The 10,520-nt window shown below is 45.8% G+C and overlaps 1 protein-coding gene across 1 annotated transcript; it reads left to right on the forward strand.

The window, feature by feature from the left end:
- Positions 1-3,652: 3,652 nt before the first annotated feature.
- On the forward strand, positions 3,653-8,659 carry POP5 (POP5 homolog, ribonuclease P/MRP subunit). The gene is made up of 5 exons (XM_063315633.1): positions 3,653-3,745; positions 4,807-4,949; positions 5,966-6,115; positions 7,394-7,477; positions 8,361-8,659. The coding sequence occupies exons 1-5, from the start codon at positions 3,726-3,728 to the stop codon at positions 8,465-8,467; spliced, it is 504 nt and encodes a 167-aa protein (XP_063171703.1). The 5' UTR covers positions 3,653-3,725; the 3' UTR covers positions 8,468-8,659.
- The last annotated feature ends 1,861 nt before the right edge of the window (positions 8,660-10,520 follow it).

A 10,520-nucleotide genomic window follows, 5' to 3' on the forward strand; every position in this document is an offset into this window, starting at 1 on the left:
CATTTAAAGGAGCGTGCAAGGGAGAAAATTTAATCCTACCTCCTTCCCATTCCATCAGTTTTAGCCATTTTCTCCCAAACAAGGTCATTTCTGGACTCTTGTGGTTGCTGGGTGTGTGAATTTTCTAACAAGGCATCAACATGAAATGGGCTGGTCCCTGTTTTCTCAAACAAGGTTGGAGTGAACTTTCTTCAGACAGCCTCTGAAGGGGGAGGGTGGTCCAACGTCCCAGAAACATTCGACTTTTTTGACATTTCAACCATTTGCACAAGCCCACCCAGATGAGGCTTGTGTGCAAGCTGCAGGATAACATCCTTTGCACCCACAGTGTGCTCCTACAAGTGCTGGCAGGCCAAGATTTGAAGTGTAAATGAGATTTCCAGAGAGCAGAAAATGGAAAGGGAAAATTGAAAGCCACAGGATGTCACTTTCATTCTATTCCTATAATTTCTCCGATTTCCACTGGCTGGAGGGAAACAACTTATAGCAATGGAGATTGCCAGAGCACCTACCAGAGTCTTAGTAGAAATTTTTCCTTCTGCTGCCTCAAGAAAAAAATTATAATTTCAAAAACATTTGAATAAATTATGGCTAGATACACTTTATAGCCAAAGGATCCTCGTGCTTGTTTTGATTTTTACCTTTTGGCATTATGAATTGAAAACCCAAATGGTTTTGACAGTTAACTAGAAGGAACATTAACTGTATCTACTGAGCTGCAATTCTGCGGAAAGATCAATCAGAGAATCTTATTAATACATGTCTACCCTGTTCTGCTTGCCCAATACAGTGTTTACAGTAACATAATGGTAGTATCTCTTTCGGACCAAGCTTGACTTCTTGACTACACACAGGCTCCTATATGCACTCAAGGTGGCTATTTAATTGCCTCCTAATAATATGCACACTGCTGGAATATAATCTAGGCACAAACTAAGATGCTCGATTTAATGTAACGTTTCATTTACACACATCACTTTGTTCTGTTTAATATCAAAAGCCATTTAGAATGGAAGTAGAGATTTCACCACTAACTTTCTTCTTGACTGCAAGTAAGGGGCAGCAAAGCACGAGGGTTTCCAGCCTCAGCAGCATCCACTTCCCCAATAGCAACGCATTAACAAGTAAATCACCCTTGTGGGAAAGCCTTGGGCTCTCCATCTGCCATTTATCGTGAGCCTACTTTGCCTTGGTCAGTCTCTCTCCCTTCTGGGCCCGGTTTTCCATCTTCATCTGCTCGAAGTCTATTTAACACAAACCTTCTGCCAGTTTTTCTTGGCATTCTTAGACTTGCTTCATGCTCTTGAATCCTAACTTCAATTTTACATTTTTTAAAGAGGAACGTCTGTCATCTCCTGTCTCTTGTTTTGTTTTCTAGCTTGGATTTTGCCCACTTCCTTGATGGCAGCCTATCTCCCAGTGTGCCCACCCCCCCACCCCGCAGCTCTAGCTCGACTGCCTGGTAGATCTTCCATCCACCTTGGCCAGTTTTTGATTACAGGACTGCTGAAGAGCAACAATCTGTTTCTGGTACCAAACCATTTTCACTGCCTGCAGGTTCTACAACTGCCCTAGCGTGGGAGGGTAGCAGCAGCTGTAGCACTGCTCCTAAACCTTGTGATATCCAGTAACTCCTAATATTGCAGCGCCTGCCTCTGGAATGAGGTCTGCGTAGCCCCCATACCTGCTGCTACTTTGGAGGGCCTTGAAGTCTTGACTCTTTGCCCAGGCCTTTGGCTAGGATAGGTGTTGCCCCTTCTGAGGAGTAGGTGTTTTGTTGCTGCTGGGGGACGGGGCGTTGTCATCTTTTGTTCCTTGTATTATTTTATTTTTTAATCTGTGTTGTATTTGTGAAACCACCCAGAGTTGTTGGGAAGTGTACAAATTTAATAAAAATAAATAAATAATGTGCTGCTCTAGCTCCTCCTGGCCCAGATACCCTCCTGGCCCTTGGTGTTGTTCAGGAGCCAGCCAACTTGCCCTGTAACTTTTTGTTGCAGTGGCAGAGATAGTTGTCAGATCCTGCCCCATGCACTCAATTAGCCGTGGACATTTGTCAGCCAGGCACTGCTCTGTCTGCTCCTTGGTCTCTTCTCCCACCTTCTTGCTCTTTGAGCGCCACTGACAATTAAGGGCCAGCTGCTGAATCGCCTCTGCTCCAGCCCCAGGGGCCGTGGTGGATCCAGCAGCCGGGGCCCCAGCCCAGGCCCACTCACGTGCAATGGAGGCAGCTCCGCCAGCTCCCTCACAGCGAAGGAGGTGCCGGCAGGCCTCCCACCGAGGCACATGTTGAAGAGAATCCTTCACCAAGCTCTTTCCTCTGTTTCTGCAGGGGAGGCGGTGGTGACCAAGTCCTCTTGCCCTCAGCTCCCGCTGCTGCTCCCGGTCCTTGCCTGAGGCCGCTTCCTCCCTCGTCCCTCCTAATGCTGTCTTCTCCCCTCTGCTGCTGCCTCCTTGGCGGGGGGGGGGGGGAACTCTTCAGAATCTCTGCTGCCCCCATATCCGCAGGCAACTCCTGCAGTTCTGGGAAAATCAGCATGATCGTCTTTTTGTGCTCCAAAGAGTGTCCTCCTCCTCCACCTGCAGGTCCACTCTCTTCTCTCCCCAGTGACATATTTCCTCGGCCTTCCAATGATTTCCTGCTGTCTTCTTCTGGCCTGTTTTTGAACTTCGCAAACTATCATTCCTCCCTGGGCTTTCCTGGTGGTCTCTCATCCAAAGACTGATCTGGTCTGCTTAGTGCTGCCACCCCGCTGGGTGATTTGTGATAATAGAGTGCCAAGCCAATCCCACATCCAGACACCATATCTACAAGAAAGGACAGGACTTGGCCCGGGCTCGCCTCCTTTTCACTGAGGGTGATGGGAATTGTTGTCCCAACCATCCTCAGAAGGCTCTTCATTTCCCCCAGAAGCAGCCCGTTGGCGGGTTGCGAGCTGAGGTGGCCACCGGTGTGTCGCTTGTAAACGTCCAGTTCTCTTATTTATATCTAATTACAAAAGGCAGAGGCTGCCTCAGCCCGACTGGAGTCGAGGCGGTGTGCGCACTTCCAGCCTCGACGAAGAGCAAAGAAAGACTAATCCAAAAAAATGGCGGGAATAAAAGGGCAGCGGCTTTTATAGGCTTCGCGTCTGTTCTCTCCCCGCCTCTCCCACTCGAGCAGCCAATGAGAGAGCGCGCTACGTGACAGAAAGGGAAAGTGAACCATTTGTGGGGGAGAAAGGGAGGGAGGTGGCATGAGAACGCTGATTGGCCCGCTGGAGAGAAAAAACCGAAAACGAACTTTCCGAAGGCGAACGCGATAGAGAGAAGAGAAAGGCAAGGGTGCAAAAACATCTGCACGTGACTTCAGAGGCGGGCCAATGGAAAAGCGAGTCTTCTCTGACGCTATTGGTCTTGCCGCCGCCCCGCCTCCTTGGTTGAGAGGATACAATAGAGAAACGAAAGGAGAAGAGTCGTGCGCTGCTCAGAAATTGCCCGTCTGGCTTTTGCCTACCCCAGAGAAAAAGAAACCAGGTGTAAACGCCCGTAGACACCTATATCAACTTAGAAGTCAATGGAAAGGTCAAGATTTCTCCACTGACTTCCAGAGAGAGGGAAATTGTTTTCTATCTCTGCGAGCGAGGGAGCTTCCGCGATAGAGATGCCGCGGGCTAGAGTGCACCGACCTAAATGCGGTTTGTCTGCCCTTCCGGAAATTACGGCTGCTGGCAGCGTCCTGCGCGATGGTGCGATTTAAGAACCGGTGAGGCTTCGACGGGCTGGGGGGGGTGGGCGCCCTGGGGCTGGCCTCTTCCCCCCGGAGCTGAAAGAGCGCGATTGCGGCGGGCGCGCGGCAACTTCGCACGGCTTCGCGCCACCGGCCGAGACAGCGGCTGCTTTCCCACGACGCGTGGAAACGCGGGTCGAGCGCGTTGTGCGAACCCGCCCGCGCTCTTGCTTACGACTCCGCGTGTGCAAATCCGGCAACCTGGGCTTCCACCAAGCCGAATCCGAAGGGCAGGTGGGCGTCTCGTGCGAACGCAGCCAGTCCGAGCGGAGCCTTCGGAGGGAGTTACAGGCTGACTCCTGGAGGGGTGACCGAGTTGTGGAAAAATCCGGGCGGCGGATGTAGACCTGGGGGAGGAGGGAGGACCGCTTTGCTTTATTCACGTGTTTAAAACCGAATTATCCTGCTTTTCTGCTTGGAAAGCGCTGCAAGTGTTCTCGGTGAAAGTCTGGAAAAGATTATTAGGACTGAAGTGGATGCGTTGACAAATAAAGCGCATTTGGAAAACTTATGCAGAACACTTTGTAAGAATATTTTGCTTCTAGGCTTCTAATTATTACGTGTATCTTTTCTGCCGTAAAAGACAGAGGGGAGGGTGCTTTTTGCTCTGGTCCAGCCACTAAATACTCTTTTTGATGTAATGGGAAGCTCTTACTATTGCAGCTCTGAGATCCCGTTCATTGAAAATAGTACAGAAATGTTTCAAGTAAATAATATGGCTTGCCAAAGGAAGCTTTCATTGACTGGCAACAGATCTCCAAGGTTCTGAATCAGCCTTTGCCTGGCTCTGCCTGACAAGGGCAGGAATTGATGCTGCTATCTGCAGGCTACCACCCTCTCAACCGTTAAAACATCTGTTTACGTGTGTCTGTAAATTCTGTGAAGAACACTGCAAATTTGAGCCTAGGCAACCCTGATCTTTGTCTGATCTGGAAGTTATGTAGGTGTTCTGCTGCCCAGCTGCATAAAGCTGGTAGTGCACTATAGGTGGTTTCAAGAAACCTTTCTTTGATCTTTTGCCTGCTCTGCTTTTCCAGGTACTTCCTCTGTGAGATCATCTCCGAAGACCCTCGCTGTCGGCAGCTTATTGAAGAGCGCATAGTGCACAATGCAGTGAAGAATGCTGTTGCAAGAATACATGGAGATTTTGGAGTAGCCTGTTGCTCCATTGCTTTTTCAGGTCTGGTTTCCAGGGCTTTGCCAGTGCGCAGTACGCTTTATGCTAGAATGTGTAGCCACTCCTGGTAATAACAAATAATTGAGGCCCAGTTGAGAATTACATCAATGTTTGGCAAAAGTCTAGTTCAGCCTTCTCAACACATTTGGGAGATGTCATGTCAAGGAAGGTCATTCCTATTGCTTGAATAAGGAAAAAAATATATACAGTAGTCCTCAGTTAACAAAGGCAATTGGGACTGGAATTGCTGTTGCTAAGCAACATGATCATTAAGTGTGACATCATGTGAGTGCGCCACTTATTCCAGCACTCCTAGTTGCCACTGTTAAGCGAATCACCATGGGTCATTAAGTAAGGATGTTATGTGGTCACCATTTGCAACCTCCTGCCAGCTTCCCCATTGATTTTGCTTGTTGGAAGCTGGCAAAGGTGGTTGCAAATGGTGACCACGTGACCGTGGGATGCCGCAACATGTATCATGAATGCCCAGTTCATGAACACGTGACCACAGGGATGCTGTGACAGCTGAAACACTGAGGACTGGTTGTAAGTACCACTTGTTCAGCACCATCACAAGTTTGAACAGCCACTGAACGAGTGGTCATTAAGCGAGGACTGCCTGTATTTAAAAATAACATATAATTGGACAACTTGCTTTTCTTACCTCTCATGTGTAGTTCCTCCACAATGCTGTAGGTGAACACATGGGTTATTTTGTTCCTTCAAGGGAGGTTGGGCAACCAGTCTGAGTCCACCTGATAAGGTTCATGATGAATGGAATTTTATCTTGGGGCTCCACATTCCAAATAGGATTTTTCTTCATTGAACTGGCAGGTCGTTCTGTTAGAACTTTGCTGTCATATTTTCAAGGATGTCTGCACAACTGTAAAAGTTACTAAAGGAAGCCACAATTCTCCAAGAAGGGAGGGAAACCACTGCATGCTGCCCATCCCACCACTTCCCCACCTCCCCTTCCTAGATTGGGAAGCCACCAGATTCTCTTCTGTTTCTCTCTTCAGTAAAGTACCTCAACGCCTACACGGGAGTGGTTCTCTTCTGCTGCCGGAAGGATTTTTATCGGCTTCTGTGGTCATCCCTTCCCTTTATTACTCACTTGGAAAATAGGAGCCAACGCTGCCCCTGTTCTTTTAACACCCTTCATGTTGGAGGTAAGCTTTCTCTTGTAAGAGTCTGCATTTAACAGTACAACTTTTTAAAAATCATCTCCTGTGCAATGAAATCTCTTAATGTAAATAGTCTGATGTGTTATTACTGTGTTCATCTTTGCCAGAAGTGGAATCATTCAGAGTCTCCCAATAAACTTGGGTAGCAGCAGCTGTTATAAATGCAGTGGTGTAAACAGATGTGTTTGATTTTTTTTAAAAAATAAAAAATCTACAGAGTTTACAGTAAGGCCACAAACACGCACGGTATAACGATCAATTGTAAAAAATAGACAGTTGAAATGAAAAAAAGAAAGCCAGGTTGGTGTCGTGGTTAAAGGGCATTGTGCTAGAAGGTTGGAAGTCACTTTTTCTGCTTTCTATCTAGTTCTGCAGTTTTATAGTTTTTCTTTTTTCTTTAGATCTGTACTCTGTCTTACTATACTCTATATTTTGTATTCTAACTATACTTTGAAAATCAGTAAAGTTCTTTTAAAAAAAAAACTGCATGGACTTGTGCAGGCAATTGTCAGGAATTAAGATTAACTCAAAGGCACACAGGTAATGGAAGAAAAAGCAAGCTTCCCAGCATCACCACTAGGATGTAGCCTTCAGGGATGGGTGTCACCTTCTTAGGGTTCTAATCCCCTTTCTGTGAGTCAATATCAAGAGGTTTTTGTCTTGGCACGTTATCCACAAGTAGGACTGGTGTAGTTCAGCTCCTGGGGTCCATCCAGAAATCATGCTAGAAGCAGTTCAGAAAATTTACATTACTTTCTCTTGCACCAATATTGGGCAATAATTACGTATGTATCTTATTTCTATGCTAATTTCTAAACTAATTTCTAGATTTTGTAAGTAGTACATATTTCAGTCACTAGATGGCAGCAGAGATAGAGAACAATGATGTTTTCCTGCCCTCTAGTGGTTGCCTGGATTCTTGCAGCACAGATACTGTAGCCCTAATCCTGAAGGAATTGTGCCCAAGTTCTAAAGATTACATCAAGGGCCTTAATATAATCTCCATTTCTTGCTTATCATATGAATTCTTTAAAAATGGGCAACAAGAGTGGCTCACTGTGGTTTGCTCCATTACTTCTTCCATTGTGTCTCCTTCCACATATTTGGTGCCCACAAGTTTCTTCTCTGATGAATATTCTTGGCAAAATTTCCTGCTACAATTTGTTTCCTGGCTTTTTAAAAATCCATTACTCTGAGCAAATATTTAGGCTGCAAGTATTTCCTCACCTGCAGAGTGCTGATCTTTCCCTTCTCTGCCACTAGCAACAATACGCACGTGTCAGAAGTTCCTTGTTCAGTACAACAGGGACCAGCTACTGCTGCTGTTACGGAACTGTACCAGTGAAGGTAATTATGTGGAATGTTGGCATCCCCTGAGCAAAGTGCAGGCCTGTAACTTAATCTTTGTTTCCAAGAATTTCTCAGAATCTCAGCTGAGACCTGTAAGCTTTCAAAGAAAATGAAAATGAGGGGCGGGGGAATGGCAGGACATAGTTTGGTAAATCAGTACTTTGTTAACTGTGTTGTCTGTAGCGGCAGCTCTTTGAAAAAATGTGAACTGCATCCCCCAACCCACGTATTTTGCAGATCCATTATAGGAAGGCAGACCTTCATATGTCTCATAGCTAGGCCAAAATCAGAGTGCCATGTAAAAAGAGATTGAATCTAACATTACCAAGCACTTCTTACTAATTATCTAATTACTAATCTAATTACCAGGCACTAGGCTCCCTAGGACATTGGCTTTCTTCTTCACTTTCTTTTTGACTGCTTTCTCCAACAGGCTGTGGAGTTTATTTTTTCTTTAAATCAAATCCCCTGTGTATTTTTAGTCAAGGTTGAGTATTACCATTCCTCAGTGGGAGTACCAAAAACCTATGTGGAATACCAGCTTCCTGGAAATCTCAACTTTTTTCTTCTAATTTCTAATCCCTGATGCTCAGAAAGTTAATCTGGGTTGTGTATGAGCAGTCAAAGCCTGCTAAAGGTCAAGGGAGGACAGCCACTTTTTTTTGTCACTCCAGATGCTTGACCAACAGGTTCAGACAGTCAACAAGAAAGACCATCCATTGGATAGAGAAATATGGGAGCTGCCGTCCTAGTTGGGAGAAGGAATGCTACAGAGACACTCCATCGCCATCATCTAAGCTAGATGGGGAGGGCTACAAGAAGACCTTTATTGATGTGAAAATGAGAGTGCCTTGCAAGTTCCTTTCACCTGTTTTGCCAGCTGATAGAGAAGCCATCCGGAAGTCCATCCAGAGCTGTGCACTTGTGGGAGTGGAGCAGTCCCAGAGGGAAGATGAAGAGAGTGAGGAGAACATGGAGTTGGATTGAATTGCATCGCCCTGGAGGTGGTTAAGTCAAGGAGATGGGTTGTGTGGTCCTCACCTGGCAAGGATCAGTATTCCCCCCCCCCCTTCCGTTTTTCAGGATTTTAAAATCTGCTAAAAAACTAGCTGAATGCTTTAGCTAGTGTGTGTATACCAGTATTTCTCAACCTCGATAATTTTAAGATGTGTGGACTAACTCCCAGAATTCTTCAGCCAGCCATCTTAAAAGTGGCCATGGTTGAGAAACATTGGTATATCATATAGATCTGCCTCCCACAGGTCTCTGTCTTCCTATTTGCACAAGTGCAGAGGAAGGGTGGGAAGGCTTTTTGCCAGAAAGGTGCTATTGACCCATAGGAAAACCACACAGGGGCTGAAGCTGGACGGTGGGTGGAAACTGGGGTCACAGGCAGAGTGGAGGATGTGCAGAGTGCAATCAGCAAGTGCTGCAAAAATTAGCAGTCCAGGCAGCAAGTGGCCATGGTTGGCAATACCCAACAACCACCCATGGAGTAGGCAAAGTGGTTCCCCTCCCTCTCTGATTAGAGCAGCAAAAGGGTACCCACGTGAAATCCCGGTTGACAGAAACAGCAGCAAACCCAGAATATGCTTGCTTGGGATGGAACGAGCAACAGTCAACAAGATCTGAATTTGGCAGGTGCACATTTTTGTACTTTTTTTTTTTGTATCGTTTTGATAATTCTATAGTTGTGTTTATTATGAGGGCATGCTATGAATGAAGTCTAGAATCCTTTGTATAATATAGTTATAAAAGGCTGAATAAAATAAAAACCAAAATTATTGGTATATTATTTTTGAGGGGGGGGTTGGTGGGTGATGTTTCTAATCATGAACCATCCAGAACTTCCAGGAATGGGTGGCATTCAGTGTGTGTGTATCCATCATTCATTCAGGAGATAATTCCTTTCTTCAGTTTACATACTATTTGACTAATACCTGACTAATACGCCACTGTTTCAACTCTACCCTTAATTGCACTATTCTGGGTTTCAAAGGAAATTTTCCAGAATAATTTAACCCAGGGGCGTATTCTCACATCCTGCTAAGTGCAGCACAAAATACCCTGCTAACTCTTGTTAAAGGACACGACTGCAGGAAATTTAAAATATGAAATATGCCACTGTAAATAGGCTCTGCTTTCCGAGAGAGGGGAAAATTCAGTGTCTCAAGAGACAGATGCAACAGCACTCTGAAAGGATATCAAGGCCTGTTCTCTTGTTCCCGAGTGCTGGACATGGAGCCACATATTGGAATTGAGGATTAGGGTGACTAGAAAAACATTAACAGTAAGGACAGACAGACAGTGGGACTTGTCCCCCAGAGAGGAGGTGGGCTCTCCTTCATTGGGCGTGTTCAAGGGAGGCTGGACTGAGATGCTTTAATTTGGATGCCTGCCCTGAGCAAGGGATTGACCTCAACATCCCATCCAACTCCAGGGTTCCGTGATACTGGCATTAGACATACTGCTACCGTGTCATTTTCTGCGCAATTACAATTAATGCAAATGCCATTCAGGCCGGGCCATGCCATGCTACAAGGGCCGAACTGAAGTACTTTTGGTAGTCATCCATCTCTCCACCAGCGTCCTTTGAGTCACTGCAGCCTCAATACTGAAGGCCAACTACTGTTTTAGTATATTCTGTAAATCAACATAGCTTGTTCAGGCATCACATGTTATATACACACACACTGCGGTCTGTGAATCTTGGGTTTAGCATGCAGAAGGCCGCTAGGCGTATCTGGAAGTACCATCCTACGAGTTAAAAAGTTTCTTGTACTGCTGTGCTGTATATTGTATGCCTGAAAGCAAAGCAGCATCTATTATCAGAAAGGTGTGTTTCTAAAGGGGCACCTGGTCCTGATGAAATATTCCCCACAGTGGGGAACGTGCCCATCTTCCAGGGATGACTTAAAAAAAGCATCTGCAAAAATGAGGGGATCACACAGACCAAAAGTTTGTGAATTTTAAATTGCTACAAGACGTGTGACTGGTTTGGGCTGCAATGGAGTAACAAAGCAACAGCGTCCTGTTCTGG

The sequence above is a fragment of the Candoia aspera genome, chromosome 15 (assembly GCF_035149785.1).
Source record: "Candoia aspera isolate rCanAsp1 chromosome 15, rCanAsp1.hap2, whole genome shotgun sequence".
Taxonomy (NCBI): Eukaryota; Metazoa; Chordata; class Lepidosauria; order Squamata; family Boidae; genus Candoia; species Candoia aspera.